Source organism: Rousettus aegyptiacus, unplaced genomic scaffold, assembly GCF_014176215.1.
Source record: "Rousettus aegyptiacus isolate mRouAeg1 unplaced genomic scaffold, mRouAeg1.p scaffold_m13_p_5, whole genome shotgun sequence".
In the NCBI taxonomy this organism is placed as follows: domain Eukaryota; kingdom Metazoa; phylum Chordata; class Mammalia; order Chiroptera; family Pteropodidae; genus Rousettus; species Rousettus aegyptiacus.
In genome coordinates this window covers 10,077,790-10,102,940 of record NW_023416308.1, presented here as the reverse complement: position 1 = coordinate 10,102,940, position 25,151 = coordinate 10,077,790, and the positions used below count along the sequence as shown (strand labels likewise).

General features: G+C 35.7%; 1 protein-coding gene across 3 annotated transcripts in view; it reads left to right on the top strand.

Moving 5' to 3' along the window:
* The window catches only part of TAOK3 (TAO kinase 3), a 145,859-nt gene that overhangs the window by 95,932 nt on the left and 24,776 nt on the right, over positions 1–25,151 (top strand). For all 3 annotated transcript variants that reach the window (XM_016149524.2, XM_016149522.2, XM_016149523.2), the window contains exons 11-14: positions 105–186; positions 6,534–6,701; positions 9,310–9,516; positions 19,861–19,995. In XM_016149524.2, coding sequence (XP_016005010.2) covers positions 105–186; positions 6,534–6,701; positions 9,310–9,516; positions 19,861–19,995 — 592 coding nt within the window. The remainder of the gene's footprint in view (positions 1–104; positions 187–6,533; positions 6,702–9,309; positions 9,517–19,860; positions 19,996–25,151) is intronic.

Below are 25,151 nucleotides of genomic sequence, written 5' to 3'. Positions count from 1 at the left end.
TAAAAGTCTTCTAAAATGTAAAATTTTCCTTAAATAACAATTAAATAATCCATGTGTTCTACAGACCTTGATTTTATTTTCTTTTGATGTATTTGCACACACAGGACAGACTCTTTTAGGAGATTTGTTGATTACTGCTTGCAGAAAATACCTCAGGAAAGGCCAACGTCAACGGAACTATTACGGGTAATTTTTCAAATTTATATTCAAGGAGGAGGATTTAAAGTCATGTCGTAGTGGGATATAGTAAATCATTTCTGTAGTACCTCATCATGACTAACTGGATCAGAACATGCTGCCTTGTCATTTATCCAGAATCCAGAGATAGTAGCTAGGCATAGAAATGGAAAGATTATAGCAATGTATATACTCTACATTCCCTGTGGATAGTTTTTTCCCTGTCTTTTTCTTTTTTTTTTTTTTTTGCCCTCACACCACTTTTTGACTTATGACAAAGAATATTCCTCCTTGCTCTGGTTATTATTGTGATGTTTCTATGGCTAATATCTGTATGATATTATAATGTTTAATGTAGTGTTTTCAGGACAGAGTCTGCCATGGTTCAAATGACAGCTCTGGATTTTCACTGAGGTTGTTACCAAATCATCAGGCAGCAAAGATATATGATAAAGACCTAAGCAGACATTTACATGGCATTACATCATACATGTTGGTGTCAAGAGTATCATGTTAACAGCATTTATTTGATTTAAACATCTCATTTTTCAGCATCTCTTTTCATGCAACATTTTCTTACAGATTTTATACATAGGTGATGTGTTCTATTCATATTAGTAAAGTCTGTGGGAATCTTTTACAATATAAATATCTTTTCTTTGGCACAAAATAATCCAGATTTCTTTTTATATATGTATGTTCTTCAACTCTTTGTTTGTTTATTTTAAGAAAAACTCAGAAGGATTGCATTGCCTAAATTTATGAAGCTTAAAAATGTCAGCGATCTTTATAACAGAAGAATACATTGGCTAGGCCGCTATTCTGCTTGCCTTAGCAACAGCTTCACATTTCTGCAGGGAATAATGGCAACCAGAACAAAACACCAGACTATATGAGATAAAGTAGTATCTTTATTATTTTGAAGTAGGCAAAGATTGTTTTGAAGGACACAAGAAGCATTATCATAAAGGGGAAAAAATGATAATTATGGGCTGTATTAAAATTAAGGAGTAAAAATACCTCGAAGAAGAAACTACAAGGATTCAAAGATAAATTTTATAATAATGTGCAACAAAAGGATATAAAAAGCAAATGGAAAAGGTAAAGAAAGAAATGGAAGAGAAAAATCAAAACAGGAACAATTAAAATCATAAGCAACAAGCTAATACAATAAACGAATCCATTTAGGGTATTTCCAATGGTAGATAATCTTAGGGAAATAAAATTAAATGTGAAAGAAAAAATTCTAAAGATGATTATAAAGAAGATAACACATATGAAAGACAAGGACGATCTCCTATATTCCAACCCATTATTTCTGAAGAAGCAAACATATGGAGCAGAAGATATTTAAAGATATACCTCAAGAAAACTTTTTGGAAATAAATGTGTGGAACTTTATTTGATTTAGTCTTTATTTGATTTGGTAGGTCAGATCAAATGAGCCCACCATTTATTCAACAAATATCTACTGATTACTGTGTGTGAAGCATTGTTTTAAGAACAAGAATACTATAATAGTATACAAGAAAAAGATAATTCCTGTTTTCATGGAACCTACATTCTAATGAAGGTGTATTAAAAACGAACAAATAAATACATGATGATATAATATCAGGTGGTAGTAAATTTTTACAGAAAAATAAAGCAGACATAGGGATGAGGGACAGGAACTACTGTTTTATATAAGTTAGGGAAGGCTTTCCTATGGCGATGACGTTGGAGCAGAGCCCTAAAGAGGGAGACCGTGAAACTGATCTTCAGTGATCAACAAATCATATTCTGGTGAAGTTGCTTAAATCTAAGACTAAAGAAAGATTTATACAAACAAGGTGGAAAAATTATTTTGGTGTGAAAAAACTAGTTGGTTTCAGATTTACCGCTTTGGGAATATTTAAAGCTAGAAAGCAGTAGAACAATGTTTACAACCGATGATTTGTGACCCAGCTAAAATGCTCTTCGGTTATAAAGACAGCTGATATTTTCAAGCCTCACAACTTAAGGCAACTTTCTTTTCTTAAAAGCTTTTTTTTTTTTTTTTTTTAAGAAAAAATAGCAAAATTCAATCACTTTAGAGATTAAATGAGAGAGAGAGAAAGAAGGAAGAAAAAATGAATTAAGGGCCAGAGAAACTGGTAAAAGAACTGGTAGCGAAATAGAATTTAGATTGGCAAAAAATATATATTGTTATTTATGTTGCATAAGTAAAGAGACTACATTCTTCATTTTGAGTAGGTAATACATGTTTCAGGAGGTAAAAATACAGTGGAAGGCAGAGTATGAAAAGTGAAACTCCTTTATCATTCTAGGCTCCTCTTTACAGTTAGCAACTACTGTCACCAATTTTGTGCACATCCTTCTAGAAATATATTTTGTATATGGAAGTAATTTTTTAAAAAATTTTGCACCAATTATAACAAACTATAAATACTTTTACCTTGATTTTTTAACATTATAGTGTGTTTTGGGTATTGTTCTGTATTACTACATGTCAAGCTACCTCATTCTTTTTAATGGCTCCATAATATTCTCATAATGACCATAATCTTTTTAACCAGCTCGTTTATAGTGTTTGCAATTGTTTGCTGTTACAAACTGCTGCAGTGAATATCCATGTACATGTGTCATTTTGTACCTATATATAGATATCTAAAGAATAAATTGCTAGAGGTGGAATTTCTAATCAAAGTGGATATGGATTTTAAATTTAAATAGATATTGCCAAATTGGCCTCCAAAGAAGTCACACCAATTTATAGTCCCACTAACAAATTATGAATACCAAAACTTTTTTGAAATGTGTTAGTCTGATCAGTGAGGAACTTTTCTTACTGTAGTTTTAATTTATGTTTCTCATTATGAGTTAGGTTGAGCACCTTTCATATGTTGAAAAGCCATTTCTAGTTCCTTTTCTGTGACTCTCTATGATCTTTGCCCATTTGTCTGTTGGGTTGTTGGGTTTTTTCCTTATTAATTTGTAGTAGATACTGTAAAAAAAATTTTCATATTTTGACATTCTTTATTCTGGACTTTTGGGGAGAGGTCATACAAAAATTTGTTATAAGGAATTTTCTTTCTCTAGTTGGCTATCTAGTTGTTACCAAATATTTTTAAGTAATCTATTTTTTCTTCACATTTTCATCTTGACTTTAAAATATAGCCTTCACATTGAATCTATTTAAATATAAAACTAAAGTAAAACCATTGATATGGTTAAAGAGCAGAATGTAAACATTATAAATGTTAACTGTGCAAAAATAACAATGTTACTGAAAAAAACTAGGAGTAGGAAAGAAATGTAATGTACTAATTTACTTATTTTTTCAGAGTAAATGGTCAGTAATAGTTCTTAAAGTACAGGGTTTTTTTAAATAAATAAATAAATAAATACCAATCCCTTAAAGTAGTATATAATTTTTTTCTTTTTCTTAACTTTAGATGATCTTTGAGAAATTGGTAATCTTGGTGAAGAAATTATAACTAGAATTAATCGATTATTTTATAACTCCAGTTTATGTATATCTTAATTTAATAGATTATTCTTAAAACTAGCATGTAAAATAAGCTTCTCATGTAAAATTATTTTTAGGTATTCATTATTCTGAGAGGGAAATAGAATATCTACAATGATATTTTATAATTTAATAATATTCATATATGGATGGCAGAATTTGGGTGATTTTCTTTTACTTTCTTTCATGTATTTTTTCTATATTATTTAAATGTTTAAACATATTTTTAAAAAGAATCTGAGAACCTTTTCATTGCAGGAGTTCAGAGAACAAGGAGAGATGGGACTGCAGGCAGAGAAAACTACATGAGCAAAGGCATGCCGGTGTGAAGCATGAGGCAAAAATTTTCTAGCATATACTATGCATTGGGTGGGAAGAATGAATAGGAATTATTAGATTTAAGCTTAGAGATACACGCAGGAACCTGGCTTTAAAAGACCAGACTTTATCATGGAGGTAGTGAGATATTTTTAAGACATCGAGGGAATCAAATTTAAAAATTTTTTTTTTTTATTATGGTGACATTGGTTAACAAAATCCAGTAAGTTTCAGGTGCATAATTCAACAGCAAGGCATACATATATTGCATTGTGTGTTCATCGTGCATGGTTAGATTTCTTTCTGTTTCCACATATTTGACCCCTTTTCCCCTCCCCCACTCTCTGGTAACCACTAGTCTATTGAGTATATCAGTTCTAAACAGCTAAACTCTTGTAAACAGATAAGAGTTTAATTATCTCAGATAGTCCAGGACATGGGAAAGGTGTTGTAAGTAGTCCAGAGCTATAAGGAGCTCCAAGAGTCATCGCTGATTCAAGCTTCTATCTTCCTGCTTCGCCATCCTTAGTGTGTAGCTTTTACCTTGGTCACAGAATGGCTCCTGCATTTCCAGGACTCAAGCTTTCATTCCAGGCAGGAAAAAGGAAGAAGGGCAAAAGGCAAACCACCTTCTTTCTCTTAATGTGCCTTACCTTTTTATTCCAGAATGCATACCTTCCTCATGGACTTCTGCCTGTATCTCATTGGCCAGAACTTAGTCACGTTGTATGTAACTGCAGAGAAGGCTGGAGTTCAACTCTTACTTTCTAGAGCTTACGGTAGAGGAAGGCAAGGGAAACAGGTTGAAACGGGAGACAAAGGGGACACAGTATCTGTCATAATGAATGGCACGATCAAATCTGTTTTTAGAAAGCCAATGACCACCAGAAAATAAACCCCAGAATAAAGAAAATTAGGTTACAGACCTGGCTCTTCCACTATTTAGCCGTGTAAATCACTTAACCTCCCTGTGCCTAAGTTTCTTGTCCTTGAAAGTGAAAGAATTTCTAAGAGCAATTTCTACTCTAAAATTCAGTGATCCTAAGTTACAGCTTGAGGTTTCCTAAAAACCGATTTGCTCTTGTGTAATTGCAAGCACTGGAGTAGCAAAATAATTTCCTTTCCCCCTTTTGTTCTCATCTTGAAATATGCAGGCTACACTTACTTCCGGGAATGGTGTTTCATCTTCAAAAAGGACTTTTTGCAGAGGAAGAGATATTTTATAAAAGCGGGAGCAAAAGCCACAGTTTCCCTGACAGCAAAGTCAGGGTGAAGAACCACAAGACATGTAGATTTTTTTTTCTCCCAACGGGCCCATTCCTCTTTTATATCTGTTTAACATATAAAGAAATTAAATCCATTCCATCATCTGAGGCCTACCACATTATATCTCATTTTCCCAATATTTCCAAATTATAATTTCACATAAGTAAATTTTCCACATAAACTAAAACTTTTCCTTTAAAAAACAAAACTTTTTCCTCCCACTTTTGATAATTTTCTGTGGTAATATCGTCAAAATATGTGATGTGCTCCTCTGCCTTCTAAAGAAACTATAATGAACATCATTTCACTTTTCCAATGACTCAGAAACAGTAGTATTTTGCAAATTCTTGGAGTATAAAAGGACTGACTATACGAGGGACATATTCCCCTTTGCAAAATAGCTCATAAACCTTTGTTCATTTTTATTTGGTGGTCGGTCGGTAGGTGTGTTGTCATGGAATTTCTTTCTCTGCTGTCCAGCTGTCAGAGAACTTTCAAAGTGCACTTCTTTTTACAACAAATAATTCTATCTCTAACAGTTTTCAATCCCTTTTCTCTCACTTTCATGCCCTTTCTAATCTGCTACAGGCTGAAAAACCAGGAAACCAGAATATGTGTTAAAGATCATTGGTAATATTAAAAGTAAGGGCCATTTATACCAAGAAAAGTTTGTGGATTTGAGGGCAGTTATTTTCATTGCTAAGATGCCCCTTTTCCTTATTTCCGATGGTACAATTCTGTAAAGATTAAGTTGCCAGAATTCTGACTGCTGAACAAGCTGAACAGCTGTCATATTTTCAAGCATACACTATATATGACCACAGAAATAGAAAACAACATATACACGAGTATGTTTTAAAAGGGTAATATAGAGTGGGGAGGAGGATTGAGGCAGATTGTAACAATATTCCATACTCTATATTACTTTTGCTTATTATGTAGTTTCAGATTTGAAAGTTATAAGCAACTCATCTACTCTTTAAAGTTCTAGTCATTGTTATCGTGTGTATGATAAGGTAAACCTCAAGAATTCTCATGTAAACACTAGTCCACAAAATGGGGCTTGAAGAAAAGAAAAGCATAAAGTTATCTCATTATGAGATTCAAACAATATAAGAGGCTACATGAAATGAAAATCCCGTGTTATTTCTATAAAAGCCATAGAACTGTTTTACACTTATTTACTACTATATCTACATCCTGTATGTAACAGTATGTTTTCTCATTATCATTCTTTGTTATGTTCTCCTCCTTCCATTAGCATGACTTTGTTCGACGAGACAGGCCACTACGTGTCCTAATTGACCTCATACAGAGGACAAAAGACGCTGTTCGTGAACTAGATAACCTTCAGTACCGAAAAATGAAAAAAATTCTTTTCCAAGAGACACGGAATGGACCCTTGAACGAGTCACAGGAGGACGAAGAAGTAGGTTTAATTTATTTTAGCAGTGCCTACTATGTGAAAAAGTTCTGGACTGGGCACTGTGAGAAACACTTTTGGGGATAAAATGTTATTGATGCTCTCTGCCTTAAGACACACAGAGTTGCAGATAAAACATTCATAAAATAACTCTTAAAAACAAAGTATGAAAAATGCTATAGAGGTATATATATCATGCAGGAGTTCATGGTAGGGAGAAGATAAGCCTGCTGGTAGGGATTCGTGAAGGTTGTGTGGAGGACACGATATGGGTGATATTAGACTCAGGAAAGTGCTGTGCTTTGGGGCATTTAGACTAGCAAGAGTGTAAGATGGATTTGAATGGGCGACATTCTGGATAACAATCCATGCAAGAAGTAAGAAGGACAGAGTCAACGGGAATGCAGGAAAGCGGAACACTTTTGAGAAACACTGTGGTGGTAGATTTGACAATAAATGCTTCTCATCGAAAGTGACAGTGACAGATGAAGAGTTTACAGTGACTCAGCATTTGAGCCTGAGTAACTAGAGTATGCTCCTACTAAGAACAGAAAAGAATCCAAGGAGAAAGTAGGTTTAGGATGATTTCAGTTTGGTGCCTATGGAGTTTAAAGTTTTGGCATCATATGTGACTGACGTAGTACACGGATAGAGATTTCAAAGGAGAGATGACTTCCTGCTTTCTCATTCAAATGAGAAGGATTGGTTGAGGCAAGAGTAATGACAGTTGGGACACCTGAACGGTGCTGTCTAGTAGTTGGCAAGGAAATGCAAATCTAGAACACAGGAAAGAGTTCTGAGTAAAAGGCCGTCGGTTGGGAGTTAAGAGCACTAAAATGATCATGAACCAAGGAACTGAATGTAGAACAAGAAGAGGACCCAAGCCATGTAAGAAAAGGCAGACCTAGGCGATAAAGGCATTGCAATTCTTAAGGGAGTCCAGAGCTTTAAGGAAGGAGCAGCCAGTACCATCAGATGCCACGGAGAGTTAGACAAGGTCCAGAACTGGGTTTTACAATAGGGCATTCTCGATGACCTTAGTGAAAACAGTTTCACAGGAATAGTTAGGATGAATAGGAAGATTACCATGGGATGTAGAATAAATGGGAAGTGACAAAATGGAGACAGCAAAAGTTGGTTAATTTAAGATTCATAAATTTGGCTAAGAAAGAAAAGTGACAAAGGGCGGTGTGTAGAGGTACATAAATATGAGGCAGGCCACTTCATATTTCTGTGTAGAGGGAAAAGAGCCAGGACAGAGGTATTGAAGATGGAAGACAGAGATATAGTTAAAGAAGTAGGATCTCAGGAGTACATAGGATAGGAATGGAGTGGCCTATCTAAAACTAGATAAAAAAGAGGAAAGGAATGAATTTTATTTTAGTTTTTTAATATAAAAATAAAATTATTATAACTATAAAAATGAAATTCAGAAAGTTGACTTGGACTAATAATCTCGATTACATAGATCAGTCTACGAATGATCCTCTTTAACTGGGAAAATAAATCTGTTAAAAATATAATGTATTATCTACTATTTTAAATTACCCCAGTTACCTACGTCAGTGATTCCTTACATCAGGGGTCCCCGACCCCTGCGCAACAGACCAGTACCGGTCCCTGGCTTGTCAGGACCTGGGCCGCGCAACGGGAGGCGAGCGGTGGCCAAGCAAGCCAAGTTGTCATCTGTATTTACAGCTGCTCCTCAGCCCTAGCATCAGCACCTCGGCTCCACCTCAGATCACCAAGCATTAGATTTGGTACCAGTCCCTGGTGCCACAAGGTTGGGGACCGGTGCCTTATATTACTGAGTAACAATTCTTTAAAGTTATATATGTGCATATGCTTCTTTGAAAATAGAATTTATTTGGAACTAAGTTGATTTAGTTATATTACTTAATCTTTTATCAAAAGATACCCACTGTGATAGATAAATTATATGTTCCGATTATCACTTCTCAAATAGTAGTCTTTGAACTAGTAGTAATGAATACCAGTATTATTTAACAGATATATTTAATGAGATTACAGAGGTAAGCATGATAGAATTGCTTGAGGGAGGCAGAATTTAATTACCTATCTAGGACAGTAGAATTAATATCCCTGTTTAGATATGAAGTTACTCAGTAATGACTTGCAAAGGAGTATATTGCTTGTCAAATCTCCAAAAACTCTTTTCACTCTATTTTAGTTTCAAGTGACCACTGCCATATTTGCAAATATCCTAGAGGTCACCTGTCTAGTCTTCTGCAGTCTCTCTCTAACACCTTGATGCCTCTGAGGTTTCTTACAAATCCGTCCTGATTCTGCTTACCAAATAGTAATACGGTAATATGATAGTTGCATATGACAGGGGAAAGCCCAGGGAGAGCAGCATTTGGAGCCTTATGACTCATGTCCAGAATGGCCCCTGGGGAAGGCAGAGAAGTGAATTTGAGTTGTCTGAAATTGTGGGGGAGTAGTGGAGCTACTACATAAAAAGTTTATCTTTGCAGATTTGGCAGAAAAGCAACTTGGCACTGCAAAATTGAGTGTGCTTAATAGCTTAGTCAATGGATTGGCGCTTTATCTCCAGTTATTTTTTTTTTTTAACCCGAGTGCCCCATTTTTATAGGACAGCGAACATGGAACCAGCCTGAGCAGGGAAGTGGACAGCCTGGGCAGCAACCATTCCATCCCAAGCATGTCTGTGAGCACAGGCAGCCAGAGCAGCAGTGTGAACAGCATGCAGGAGGTCATGGATGAGAGCAGCTCTGAACTCGTCATGATGCATGATGACGAAAGCACAATAAATTCCAGTTCCTCTGTTGTGCACAAGAAGGTAGGTCTCATAGTGTCCTTCAGAGTTCCAGGCTTTGTCAATTATAGTGAAGCCAGCTCAGGTCACCACTTAGTATCCAGATGTTTTAGTTACCTTTTTTTTACAACTGAAACGTGGGACTAACCCTAGACTAAAACCAGATAGCTCTCTTCCAGGAGAAAGGCCATGAGGGACTGTGCAGGCTATGTCTCGCCTCTTTTTTCATCTTCCTCTCTTGTTCCTCTGATGTCTACCACCATCGGTAAATAAAAATTTAAAAATCCATAAATCTCCAAGTCAAAGAAACCAGTAAGTCCTTCTCTAAACAAATAACCTTAATGCTATAGACTTTAAAAGCTTCCTAAGTGAAACCCCTTGGATGTGCCCTTTGAGATATATACTCTTTCAGAGGTTGTTTCTAAATGTATATTCCCGAGATATTATTTGTTTTAGAAACACTTTCTACTCTTTTCTGTTGTTTCTTGGATTTCTTGTTTCTAATTCTTCTAAGACTGTTAGCTTAAATATTCTGACTTTTGAATGAATGATTCTGTTTTTTATTTTTACTTTACTTTTCCAATTAAAGATTGTCTTTTCATATAAGCCTTTCATGGTTCATAAGTTGAAATACTTTAGGAAAAATTTTTTAAATTTTTTAAGCTTCTTTTGAAACAATTTCTGTAAGATGAGTGTTTCACAGAATTATCAATAATTCTTTGGAGGAATTCCCAAAAGTGTTTTGAGCGAACTTAGGTGAGAAATCCATACTATGGAATTATAGAAAAAAAAAATCCCTTATAAATTTTTCCTTATTAGGCATATTTGAGGTTGTTGTAGCTACTTATTTTAATAGATGGCAGTGATCACATTCTAATTCCAGTAAGAGGCATGTTTAAGAATCTTTTTCACTTAGGCTTCTATTGGTTGTACATTTTTCTTGGGAGGAAAAGGAAATTGAACAGGTAAGGATGTAGGGCAGGAGAAAATATATTGGTCCCTGGTTGTAAATAGTGGAGGGACACATATTTATTTTCTGAACTGGTTAACTTATTCATTTATTCAACTAATATTGGCGAGGACCTCTACTATGTTCCAGGCGCTATAGATACAGAGGAAATAAAATGGACATGGTGCTTTCATGGAGCTTATTATCTGTAGGGAGAGTAAGCAAGTAATCATACTAATAACTATATCATGTAATTATGAAACTCGCTCTGGGTAAAAGGAGAATTTAATCTAGTAGGGAGTGGTGCAAAGCCTACCAAATAAAGTGATATTTAAGCTAAAACTTTAAAGACAAGCAGAAGTTAGCTAACTTTGGGCGAGAGATGGGGGTGAGTTAGAAAGCAACAAATGCAAAGTACCTAAGACAAAAAGAACTTTGTGCATTCAAAGAGGAGGGGAAAGGTCGGAGAGCTTAGAGCGTGGTGAGCTATGTGGAGAGTCAGTAGAGATCAGAGGCAGCAAGGACCCAGATTATCAGAAAGCGTGGAAGCATTTTGAGGAAAGGAGCGATAACAGACAGATGCAGAAATCTGCTCAGAGCTCAGCATGGCCAGCTGCCTTTCTTTGAATACAGGCAAGTAATCATATATTTAAAAAGCAGAAAAGAAGGTTTCGCTAGGCCCTCTTTTTGGAAGGAGCTATCATGGGTGCTGACATCTAGTTCTTTCCTTTCTAATCCCTCTGGGGTTCCTTGGGTGTAGAGAGCAAAAGAAGAGAAATTCTATTGGATCTTTTTACTACATTGCCTCTCAAATGGGTACCTAGAATTAGAAGAAAGACACTACAAGTATAATCAACGAGAAAGAAGGCCCTGATCTCAAACTCACTGGGGGTTTTAATTTTAATTTTCACATGCTGTTGTAGAGCTTTCTTGCAATAATATGGGTCTTTCAATACTTTTTTTCTTCCTGGTGTAATCACTTAAGAAGAGTAGATGTTAACTTATGTTTTGAAATAGAAGATAGTTGTATTTGATTCACAAAAAAATGTTTGTCAGGAAAGGTTTAAGTTATATAAGGTATTTCTTTTTTATTATGAGATATATGTAGAGAGAGGAAATAGGATAGAAGAAAATTGAAAAACCTTTGCAAATAGAACTTCAAATGAGTTAACTTTAAAATATGAGCAGGCTAATCAAAAGACAATATCAACAGAATGAAAAGGCAACCCACGGAATGGGAGAAAATATTTGCAAATTATATTTGCACCTCTAATATTTTGCACATATATTATTTGCATATAAAATATTTATGTATCTAATAAGGCTGCAGTCCCCAACATTTTGGCACCAGGGACCAGTGCTCCTATGAGAATCTAATGCCCGATCATCAGAAGTGGAGCTGAGGAAGTGATGCCAGCGCTGGGGAGCGGCTGCAAATACAAATGAAGCTTTGCTTGCTTGCCTGCCACTCACCTCCTGCTGTGCGGCCTGGGTCATAACAGGCCATGGACCAGTACCAGTCTGCGGCCCAGTGGTTGGGGACCCCTGTAATAGGGGATTAATATCCAGAATATATAGATAACTCCTGAAATTCAATAACCAAAAATGAACAACCCAAATCAAATGTGAGCAAAGGACTTGAATAGACATTTCTCCAAGGAAGATATACAAATAACCATAAGCACATGAAAAGATCCACAACATCACTAGTCATTAGGGAAATGCAAATCACAACTAACATTGAGATTCCATCTCACACTCATTAGGATGTCTACTATCAAAAAGGAAAAAAATAACAAGCGTTGACAAGGATGTGGGAAAATTGGAACCCTTGTTGTGCACTGTTGGTAGGAATGTAAAATGGTGCAGCTGCTGTGGTTCCTAAAAAAAATTAAAAATATCCATGTAATCCAGCATTACACTTTTGGGTGTATACCCAAAAGCATTGAAAGCAGGGTCTCAAATATTTGCACATCCATCTTCATAATAGCATTATCTACAGTAGCCAAAACATGGAAGCAACCCAAGTGTCCATAAGTTAATGGATAGATGATAATCAAATGTGGTATATACATACAATAGAATATTCGGCTTTAAAAAGGAAGGAAAGTCTGACATACGCTACAGCATGAAGACATTAGGCTAAATGAAATATGCCAGTCATCAAAAGATAGGTACTATATGATTGCACTTATATAAAGTATTTAGAGTAGTCAAAATCATATAGACAGAAAGTAGAGTGGTGGTTGCCTAGAACTAGAGAGAAAGGAGAAACGAGGAGTTGCTAGTTAATGGATATAGAGTTTCAGTTTTACAAGACGAAAAGAGTTTTGGGATAGATGGTGGTAATGGTTGCACAACATTATAAATGTGTTTAATAGCACCGAACTATATACCTAAAAATGGTTAACATGGTAAATTTATATGTATGTTACTACAATAAAAAAAGGAAAATTATAAGCAGGCTATAAAAATAGAATATATTATATATGAAAACTTAATGTTTAATATGATATACCTATACTTTATATCATCTTCATTCAAATGTAGTTTTTGTTTGTTGGTTTACTTATTCCTAAAAGTTTTCCACCTGAGAACATGATTGGAATAGGATCTTAAACTCTCAACAGAAAATTTTGGATAGTGGACGACAGGAACAAAGAAACTAGTTTATAGTTCTATCTGCTACTATTAGTTTTATTTTGCTCTGGGCAAGTCACAAACCTCTCTGGGCTTCAGTTACTTCATCTGTAAAATTAGGAGTTTTTCTGTATGATGTCAGAGATCCCTTCCAGCTCTAAAATTCTGTGCTTCTACTCCTGTGATATTTAAAGAAGCGAATCTCTAATGTGACTTTCAAGTTTTTTTGTAAAAAGGTGTGTTAGGAGCAAGCCTCACACACACTTCGCCCAGGACAAGGTCTGCTTTTATCTCTTACATTATATATTTGAATTCCACTTAAGATTTCACTTGCAAAAGGGTTCTTTTCTAAAAGCCACTGGCCCGATCAGTCCCTTCTTCTCCATGCAGTGGGATGGTAAGTACAATATAATGCATGTAGGTGTAGGTAACATTTATGTTGTAGATTGGATTCTCCAGGAAGCAGAGCTGAGATGGTTTATCACAGGAGGTTGTTGTTGTTGTTGTTGTTGTTGTTGTTGTTGTTAGGAGTTTCCTTTAGGAATGCTCGTGGACAGGAAGAGAAAGGAGCAGCATTGATCAGAGGGCAAAGTTGAACTGAGATGTAGGCCCAATGGCCACCAACCAACCCTCCCAGGGAGTTCTGGAGCTAAAATGGCCTTCTAGAATTGGGCCAGACTGGCCAGGCCTCGATAGCCCTCACCTAGATCACTGAATATGAGCTACCAGGAAAGGATGTGAACTTGGGCAAGGCTGCTATCTGCTGCTGAGGCAGACCTTAAAAGAATTGGCAGCCAAAGACGACTGCCCGCAGCATGTCCTTCCTTAAGGGGGGTTCTGAGTGGTGTACTTCTGAGTCTGTCATCATTTGTGAGCACAAAGATTATTTTAGAAAGAAAGCAATCAATATTGTTATATAAAATATTTACCAGTTTTGCTTGGGTTCAGGTCCAGAATCTTAGAAAAGCCTAAATTATCATATTATAAACAGTGTTCTACCCATTATCTCATTATCCTATATTATTTTCTATTTAATACTTGTCGCTATCTGAAATTATGTTATGTATTAATTTGTTTATTATTTTGTGAGTAGAATGTAAATTTCATTAGGGCAAAGACTATGCCACCTTGTTCTGCACTGTATCTCAATGCCTACAACAGTGCCTGGCACAGCATAGGCACTCAGTAAATAATTACGAATGAATGAACAAAAAACCCCCACAGGGAATGAATTAATTACCAGATATTAAGCATCATGCTATTTTAGTTCATTGAACATAATGGATTAAAAGGGTTAAATAATCTCGAGTATCATCTTTATGGTTTGAAACAGTTAAATGAATACGGTTCCTCCAATAATAATACTCTAGACAATAAGAATATTCTTAATAAATATCAACACATAAGAATAAGGGTAGGAAATTTTTTGTCCCCCTGGATTGTGATGATCAAGCAGACATAATCCTAAATTAGTCAAGTCATAGATATGAACCAGATTGCCATTTTGTACTAGAAGTAAACTTGGAAAGGCTATGTGTAACTACTAAGGGTGTGACTTGCGATTAACTGCTCTGCATCCAGAATAAAGATGCCCTGGTTTCAGCAAGACACTTCTATCACAGATCAAGCCCCCAAAATGTAAAGTGGGACACTGAAAAATTTCCTTTGACATCAGAATTTCAAGTTCCTTCCTTCTCTCCAGTCTTAGCCTCCAGTCTGGTCTTTCCCAGGCCCCGAAGGGATCCTAATCCAATCTTTTTTTTTTGAGCAAGAATGATTCGATAAGTCTAAAAGTATATTCTGACAAAATAAACTTGAAACATTTGTTTGTTTCCCCTTTACTGGTATTGCCACGCCGCTTTTTCTGATCACAAAGAATGTCACCGTCTCCCCAGACTGGTGGCTCCCCAAGGACCTCTCATCACCTGCCACCTAGCACGGTGTCTGTCACATAGTAAGCACTCAATAAATGTTTTGTGAACTTTTATAGGACACAACTCTGCAACCCAATTCTTGATTAAGTCACAAGTGATTCCAGTGTGAGCTTTTAATCCAGATTAGTTTTTTTTCCTGTCACCCCACCTGCTGCTGAGCCTCTGCCCCACTCTTTTAAATCATTGTGTATGTAGCAGTGCAAACAGATTTTAATATCATCCTAAGCAACAAAGTCTGTTTTCTTAATTCGTCAACTAAAAGGTATACTTTATTTTGTTAAAGACTAAAATTAGTTATCTTTGCCTACTACTGCTTTCTATGAATATAGATCATTAGACGTAAATATATTAAAAGTATTTGTTCATTAATTTATTTTAGATGTCCCTAAAGAACTCAAGTTAGCATAGCCCCTTTTTAGAGATTATTTTAAAAAATCATTCTATCCTAACTCCTAAAGTTTTACTGGGCTCTTCCTATTAGTCAGGTTTTCTTTTTTTCCCCCTTCTGTAAATAAAGAACACCTTTTACCATTTTTGTGGGAGAAAAAAAAAAGAAACGTCCTTGAGGGGATAGGATGTTCTAGTTTAATTTTCATTTGCTTCAGTGGCCTTTCATATTATTTTTGCTGAAGAGCAGGGCAGGTCTTTGACTCAACTCACATCTGGCAAAGTAAAAGTAAATTAACTTATGAAGGTAACGTTTCTTAAACAGAGCAGCCACGCAAACCACCTCTCCATAGTAACATCTTTATCCTCAGCATTCCGCTAGTCATTTTTTCTCCCCGAGAGCTATCTTTCCAGTTAAAGTAACCTTTTCCATCTTTTCCCCTTCCTCTAGCCCCAGCTTTTGATAGCTACACCTGCTTTGGCAATAAATTAATAATTTCTAAATGAACAAAAGAGAGACAGTGGGATTGCTGATCCTTTCTCCACAGCATGAAAAGTGTTGGAATCTATAAAAAGGTTTCTCATCACCGGATAAAAGCCAGTTTTAGATTTCTCTCTCTCCCTCTGACCCATGTAAAGGTGTGCTTATGTGTATGTGTCATTATTTCACAACTTTCTTAGAGTACAGAGTGACATGTTCTTGTGAAACATAGATTTAAATTCTGATAAATAATATAAGAGAAAATGTCATCTCTCCAACATCTCAGACCTATATTCTTGAGCTTATTTATTCAGCAAACATTTACTGAATGCCTACTAAGTATCAAGCACTATACTCGGTGCTAGAGTGACTGAGATTTTTCAAATCACATTTACTCTGCCTTCAAAAAGCCCACAGCTTCCTGCCCAGACAGATGTGGTGGGTAGTGTGATAAAAGATATCCCCCAAACATAACAGAGTCCTTAGGAATGATTTCCAGGGTTAATTTCACATTAAGCTACAAACTCGGGATAAGTGACTACACCACAAGTCTTTATTTTAGAAACATAACTATTCGGACGCTTAGGGAAAAACTTCTAAATAAAAAGTAAAGCGCCTCGTTCAGAGTATAATAGTAAAGTTTGTGCCTCACGCTTCATTCACGTGCTTCACTATATTTTATAAAAGTTCAATTTCTTTTTTTACTGAAGATTTTGAACAAACATTACAACAGCTTTTTCCTCAATCCACGAACGTTTTATTTTTTATGATGAAAGAATGTTATAACTTTACTAGGTTAACATAGATTTACTTAAAACTGGTCCCTGATTGTATTAGTGTTTATTTGGCCCCAGAATGTAATGTTTTTTAATATAAATTATAACCAAGTCATGTATTTTGTATTGGTAACATAGAACACCATAATTGTTCTTAATGTTCTAAAAATTATACTTCGGCATCAGAGAAGATGTTGGTCCTCTCATCATCATTTGTAAATAACCTACACTGGTGTGTAACTGCATAAAATAGCAATTTGACCTTTTCCACTATTAGTCTTAAAATGCGTTCACTTCAGAAACTCTAGGAGCCAGCTGTAGTCATTTTCTAAGGGACCGCTACTTGAAGGGGCAAGGTGACCAACAGACAATATGCCCAGTAAAGGTGATAGTTTAGTTTGTTTGTACTTGCTTCTTAAGCCACATTTCCCCATTTTGAAATGGCTTCACTATTTAAGTTGTCTTCAAAGTTTTGAACTTGTTTGATACAAAGGAATTGAATATTTTAAAAATAATTTATGTACTTGAAATGTATATCCACCGTTATTAGCCTAAAATTTTGCTCCATTTTGTGGTCTTTTGCATAATATTTGAAGACACTAAGGACACTAAGTGTTAGTGATCTCCATTACGAAGCTGCTGTGGAAAACTAAGAACTCTTTTTTAAAAGGAAAAAAAAATTAAGAGTATAAAGCAACGATTATGCTATTAGCATTACATTTAAAGTAGATCAAAATTTTGGACCTATTTGTTAGACTAACTTCTAAAGTGGCATTATTTCAAAAATAGACACTGGGTTATTCAATTAACTGTGTGTCAACTAAAATCACTGTGATTTCGAGTTTTAACTTTTCCAGTGTATTTCAATATCCTTGAATTTAAAACTTAGCTAATATAATGTGACTTTTAATTTGATAAGCAGGGTCCTAACCAAAAGTGTTCATTTTTATCTGAGAGAAAACAGACGGAAAATATTAAAATGATACATATTTGTACATAAATATGTTTTTGTTTTATTTGGTTATGTGAACAGTGTGGATTCTAGTGTCACTGGTCATCTTTGTCAATCAAGTTATAACAAATTTGAAACTTAGTGGCTGCTACATCATTCAAGATATCCTCTGTCAATGTACCGAATGTTAGCTAACGAATCCTCACCAAAACTATGACTTATTAAGGTCTCCTGAAAAACCACAGGCCTCTACGTAGTATATCTATTCTCATTGCTGGTATTTAAAAGCTTTTTGCTTTTCTGGTACTGTAATATTAAGTAAGATCAATTTTGGAGATAAATGTGACTTATTAATAAATATTCAGCAGTGTAAATGGTAGCAGATCCCAGTGCCTGCCTCTCTAGAACCTAAACCTAGTGCATGAGTCTCAGTCCCACACTTAATCTTTCTTTGCCCTCTGAATTAAAAGTTTAGATTTCCTAGAAAATATTGTTGAAAATTTTTAAATGACCTGTCAAATATTTTTAAAGAAATTTCAAAAATATGGATTGAGATGCATTTTTAACCTACCACACTATCTGATAGAACTTTTTGCAGCGATGGAAATGATCTATATCTGCATTGTTCAATATGGTAGCCATAATTAGTGTCTACCTTGAAACACAGCAGGTGTGACTTTAGAACCGAATTTTATATTTTATTTAATTTGAACATTTATGTGACTAGTGGCTATCCGATTGGACAGTACAGTGGTAGAACATCCCTTAAATTTGATATATGTGTCCTCAATGGCATTTAAGGTATCGTCATTATTTGAAACAAAATAGACCACAATACAGTAAATTTTTTTAAAAAAAATCTATAAATATAGATGTAATGGTAGATACCTTCCCAACATTCTAAAGTATTCTAGATTTATTAAAGGAAAAAAAAACCAGCCCAATAATAAATTTAATCTTGGCTCTTGGCTTTTATGTAAAAACCTGGATGTAAAATTTAATATCCCTCAAGGAAGATGTGTGTTTTGACTTTTCAAAATTTTAGACTACATAATAAAATTTTATTTTCTAAACCTTTAATTTTGTTGGCTGATGATGGAAATCCCAAAAAATTTCAAATAGTCATGGACAAAATGCAAAACTGACTCCTCACAAATAGTTTCTCCTAAAACCCTAGGGCAATAAGAGAATTAATTTCTCCTTCACTATCCTGAACATGTACTATTTAAAAATCCCCCATGGTTGTATATGTTTTTGAGCTATTAATTATTATGGTATCTTCTTCTCTGAAGGGTTAGAGATACTTACTGTCTGACCACTCCATCTTTTATAGAGAGACACATCACCCTCTGAAAGCATTTTCCCCTTTAAAAGTCATTTCAATTGCATTTAAGAAACATCCATTACCATCCTTCCAGGGAATGTTATTTTTCACTGGATGTTACACTAAAATTAATCATCTTTGCCTATCAAGAAACAGGCTTGATTAAATCAGTCAAGGGCATTAAATTCCAGCTTTACTTACTCTGGTGACCATACGGAGGCTGAGTTGAGCAAGAATTTGTGAAAGTATCATTTGGTTAAAATTGTATGCCTGTCCCTTTAAATCTAAAAAAAAAAAAAAATCCTTTCAGAAGCTGTAGAGAGAAGGTGCTAGAACTGTGTACGATCATGACTGGAAAGCAGGATCCCTCAGTGACTGCCGAATCTTCCCAGCACAAGATAGAGAGGCAGTTCAGCACAAGCCTACACTGGTTCTAGGCAGAACGATGATCCTACCGAACAGATCTCAAATAAAATTAAATTGAGAAAGCAGATCTTTCAAGGGAATGAGGCGGAGGCTCGCTTTTATGTTAAAAGCAACCAGCATCCTCCTTGCTAGACATGGACATGACATTTTTAAAGGAATTATTTGGTTACAGCGTTTTAAACAAACTGTTCTAAGGAGTCTGTACATTGCATTGTTTTTTCTATTCTTTTTTTCTTTTGCATATATGTAATTCTGGAGGTAAAGAAAAAGCCTGCCAGGGATTCAGAAGGCATCCCACTAGCGATCAGCTGACATTCCTAACTGAAGGCTGCAATGTGTTGCTTATTCATTTTGTACCGTGGGAGCTGCGGGGACTAGCAGAGAGCTAAACTATGCATTTCAAACAGCAGTGCTTGTGCAGAAAGAGGGGTGAGAGAGAGGCAGCCGGCGAGGAAAGAGCACAGCTGGACTTTCTCCTTGTTTTTATCCATTTCTGCAGGATCATGTATTCATAAGGGATGAGGCGGGCCACGGCGATCCCAGGCCTGAGCCGCGGCCTACCCAGTCAGTTCAGAGCCAGGCCCTCCACTACCGGAACAGAGAGCGCTTTGCCACGATCAAATCAGCATCTTTGGTAAGCAAACACCCCTCTACTCACCTTCCCTTCCTTCCCCTCCTCCCCATCTGGCAGCCTCTCGCCCTCCCTGAGCCTCTCTCGGCTTCATGGATGGGAGGAAAGGAGTCAAGAATGTTTTCTCTCTCCTAATAATTTTATTCATTTTAGAAAAAATCTGTTGGCATAGCAACCTGCTCTCAGATATTTTAGCATTGTCTACGGCAGGGGGAAAAAAAAAAACCTTTGTGTGTGTGTGTGTGTGTGTGTGTGTATGTGTGTTTATATATGCTGTATGTGCAAAATAAAAGGCCTTTAAGATGAAGTTGCTAACATATCCAATATTTTAAAAGCTGTTTATATTTTCATTAAAATAATAATGCTAAAAAATATTTTTACAGTATTTGATGTATATGTATGCAGGGTACTATGCTTCTTTTTGTATAGATGCATGTGTATCTATAATGTATACACACACATCAAAAGATAAAACAATTTTTAAAAATAGATGGTTGCTGGCTACTGTATATAATTGTAGAAAATAAGCTGCTTGCTTCCCAGGGATGGATTGCTGGTCCGTTCTGGTTCATTCATTTATTTATTGCAACAATGGTAGTGGCTGCACTTCCCCATTTAACCCCTGAAGAATTTCCTGGCACCAATAAAGCAAGAAGGGCTTTGCAGGAGAGGATAGGGATGGTCGTGGAAGAAAAGATGCTGTAGGATCCTTCAGCATTTTTACTATTGCAAATGTGATTGCTGGATGCCCTTGTAGTAGCAAAAGGGGTGTGTGCTGGAAGAGTTAGTTTTCATGCCTCCTCCCCTTGGTCCCCAGCGCGTGCGCGCTCTCACACTCACACACTCACACACACACACACATACACACTCACATCGTTTCATCCTTGGCACTCTAAACTCTCTTTAATCTTTTGCTTCTGAATCTCGCTTCTCAGCCAAAAAATTATTGAAATATGAGTTGTTTTGCCCAAATTGATGTTAGAGGTTACATGTGCAGGAAGAGTTAGTATACACTGCTTAGCTATTACATTTAGAACCTATGATGACATCATCCAAGGCCGACCCAGAAATGATTCTGTTTCTTGTCCTATTTTTTAAACCTGATTTCCTCTTTTATTTCTCGAGTCTTTTAAAGGCTTCTATTATCTTTGGAATTGATAATGGATTATAATCTTTAAAAACCCAAATATAATGAAAATGGAAGTTAACGCACCTACACATTGCTATGCCTGCTGCTGTCTAAAAGCGAGCAATTTAATGTAGACTGTTTATAGATAATAAGCCTGCCTTTAAGTTCCTTTGTATAGAAGTTTCTTGTAATCTCTTTAAAGAGCAATTTTTCATTTTAAATATATGCAGTACTGTGTAATGGAGATCTTAAAATGTCCACTATGTATTTGCTAGTGATTGTTAGACACTTAAAAAAACATGCCTATGAGTCTAAAATAAAGCATGAAACATTAAATAAAACACATCTTCATGCCATGATATCTGACAAAAGAAACATGGTGTTTATGGAATATTACTACCTATCACTGACTCTTGTGAGACTTGTAACCTTTATCCAGACCTGCACATGTTGAGATGAGAGGAGAAAAGATGAACAGCCGCAGAGTCAGGGCACCATGAGCAGGTTGTGCATGCGAAGCGACGTTACACCAAGTGGCTCTTCCCCCTCTGGGACTGGTTCTCTTCTCTTCTCATTTGCCACACCCTCATTCCCACATCATATATTCATGACCTCTCCTGCCTCCCAGTAAGATATTACTACTGCCATGCCAGAATGATCTCACTCTTGCATTTGTGAACTCACTCAGAGCCACTCTGCGTGTATATCAGCCATCACAGTCTTCCTCTTTGTGGATAATGAAAGCAGCTTCCCTACTAGGCCACCTCAGCGTCTAGGCAAAGTCCTCGGGAACCCCTCTGAATCCTACAGGCTTCACAGAGCCCATCCAGAGAACAGCTGGCATCTGTCTCTCTCGTGGACTTTTGATTTGCTAAAAGGCCCCTGCCCCTATATTAAGTTAAAAACAGAGTAGCTGATAGACTGTTGCTGTAGCCACAAAATTATATATATATGTATTTAATATATATATTATATATACATATATATATATTTTTTTTTTTTTTGGTGGAAACCTCTCTCCAAATGTAATGCTTTTGGAATCACGGCGGGATTAATGAAAGTTTATCAGAGTTCAGTGGTATTTGTATTCTAGTAGTTTTTAGGGAGAAAAAAACAATGGAAGAGAAAAAGTGATATGATGTTTTATGGATAATCTAACTATAGGTATGGGTATTTTAATGTATATTATCAACTACTACCTATTATGTTATTTTAAAGGCTAATTTCAATAGGAATATATAAATCAGGATACTGGAATATCAAAAAGAAGTATCTAATTTTCAAAAATATATCATGAGTCTTATTGTTTTTCATGGATCCCAACTCAAATGAAAAAGAACTGAAATACTTAAATGACATAAAAGTTAGAGCAAGATCATGGCAAAATGAAAGCCTCTCTTCACATCTCGTAGTTGTTAGCAATACTATATTGATTTATTTATTTTGGTTTTACTCTTTCTTTACAACCTTGTAGTAGAAGTGCTAACAAGCCACAGAGTGGTCCAAAAGTGAACAGCAAAAAGAAAAAGAGGAATTTAGAAATTAGTTTTTTAATTACTAGATAAATAAGTGATGAGTGTATGTTTCAAATAGACTTGCGAACTGAAAAAAAAATTTGTGATTCCTCAAATTTGTTGTCTCAGCCTACTTCTTCTACAGCGTCTAACAGAGGCCTAGCTAGCTCTGTGGGTTTTTTCCTCTTAGCATGTCCTTCTGTATTATGCTTTGAATGGGGTTATAGACAAACGTATGAAGCCCATGGGCTACATGCTTTTACTGCTAGATGCTTTTATTATTTTGGCACCTTAAAACTGAGATTTTTATAATATTATGCATCACTGCACAATTGCATTTGTAACAAAGGAAAAGAGCCTTGATACCACGGGAGACTCTAAGGAAACTTTAGAATTGTATATTTTTAAATTATAATCATTTAAAGGCAAGATTATTGACTTTATTTTGAAAAATTAGGAAAACGAAGGGCATTTCATGGAACCTTTTTAATTTTATCCATTCTTATTCTTCTATAAGAAAGTTCATATTGGCCTGATTCATTATCTGGAGAAAGGAGTTGTTTACATAGTTCTTCAGAATTACTCATCTGACTTCTTAGGCCTTTGAGGTGTGTCTTTAGAGTTTTAATTGTTGATGAATGGAGATACTAATATTTTAGTTAGATTAGTAACCCATGAGAGTGTTTTTAGCTGATTTACATTCGATGTTATTTCTTCTTAAAATTTTATAATGTCCTGGCTCCCTGGCTGTTCCCACAATAGGTGTGAATATGAAGACCAAGACCACATCTATCAGAAAAGTCAGCTTTTGGTCTTATGAAGGAATTCTCATCGGAATCCAGTGGTTTTACTACACACATGTATTTGTGTTAGAAAGCACATGAGAAAGAGGGGCTTAAAAATCTTAGTTTCTAGTCTCCAGGAAAGCACGTAGGAGAAAACGATTATTGTTTTACCTATGCAAATGTAGATTCTTTTACTTTGGTTTTACACATTCAGTAGAAAAACTAATATAAAAAAAAAATGGAGTCTTCATTTAGATTTTTAAACACGAAATTGGGTACCAGAATAAGTTTGATAGCAAGCATGAAAATATTAGCACCTCAGCAGTAAATGCTAGTTTCTCCTCTCATGAGCCCCACTGTTCTGCTTCTAAATGCTTGAAAATGTGTTCTCTTCCTGGATAGTGTATCAGAGGATGCTTATCAAAATATTGCATGTCTCTTCTTTCCTTTTTGTTGGCTTCTTCATCTCACTATAAGATCTTTGCTGATACCATTTTTTATTTGCGTTGCCCGATATATTTGCCCAATGCGCATAACCAAAGCCTGTCAATAAATGTGTTGAATGAATGAATGAAGTCCTTTCCAGCCCTGCGATCACATGAGAATTTGGATTTATAAGTGTGTATTTCAAAGTTCTTCATGTCAGTTTTTCTGTTTAAGGCAGAATTGCCTGTTATCGGTCATTACTTTTAGTATGAACTTAAAACATTTTTTCCCTAGGTGTTCTAAGCCAAAATGTGAGTCACTGGTATTCTTTTTAAGAACTTGCTATAAATTTCATTTGTTCTAAATGCTGAGGGCGGCCAGTTTTATCATAAGCATTATTTTGATTCTTACATATAATTAATCTTGTAAGTTGGCTTTGATCTCTTAAAAGGGTAACATTATCAGCCACCATGCTCCTCTTTCATGTTAAGTAAGTTGCTTATTAGCCTTCTAGTGTGGTGAAGTGGTATGTTTTAGAGCCAAATTTTGTCAGAATTAAATCCAGTAGAATAGAATGGCAATAAGAAGTTTCTGGAAAAAGTTCAGTCTTCCTTTATGGTTCTTTATTTTTTGTATATTATTCCAGGTATATGAAATACTTAATAATTAGATTCAGAAATTATACATACTTATAATCTACAAACTGGATATAAGTAAAGTTTTTGTTGAATTTGCTCTTTCTCTTAGATCCACTTCTTCTGAATTATGTCCCCAGCACTATAAATGCTTAGTGAAGGGGAAAAGAAACATATTACTCAAAGAGCCTGGCAGAAGGAAGGAAATCAACATATCTAGAACATTCGCTATGTGTGAGACACCTTGCTAGGGCAAGTTTTATCTCAAAGTCAATCTCATCATAGTTCTTTACATATGAATAAAACTGAGAGACACTGGTTAAGTTATTTGCCCAAGGTCAGTTATGTAGCAAGGGATAGAATGAGATTTGTCCCCAAGCCACGCTCTCTAGCCCTCTCGGTGTGACAAGATGAAACTGCTCACTTTTAGTTGATCACATTTTTGAGATTACCATTGTGAAAACAACAGTCCTCACATTCCTAACTTTCTCTGATTTTTAGACTTATTTAGTTTCTAATTTAGGCTTACGGCTCTCTCTAGCTTTGACTGTTTGGGGTGTTGAATCCTTCCATTATTTCTTAACAGAAGGTTTCATTCTTTTCTGCTTTGGTGATAGGAATTTCCTCAGGCAATTCAAGAATCATAGGACCTTAGTTCAAATCTCAGGCT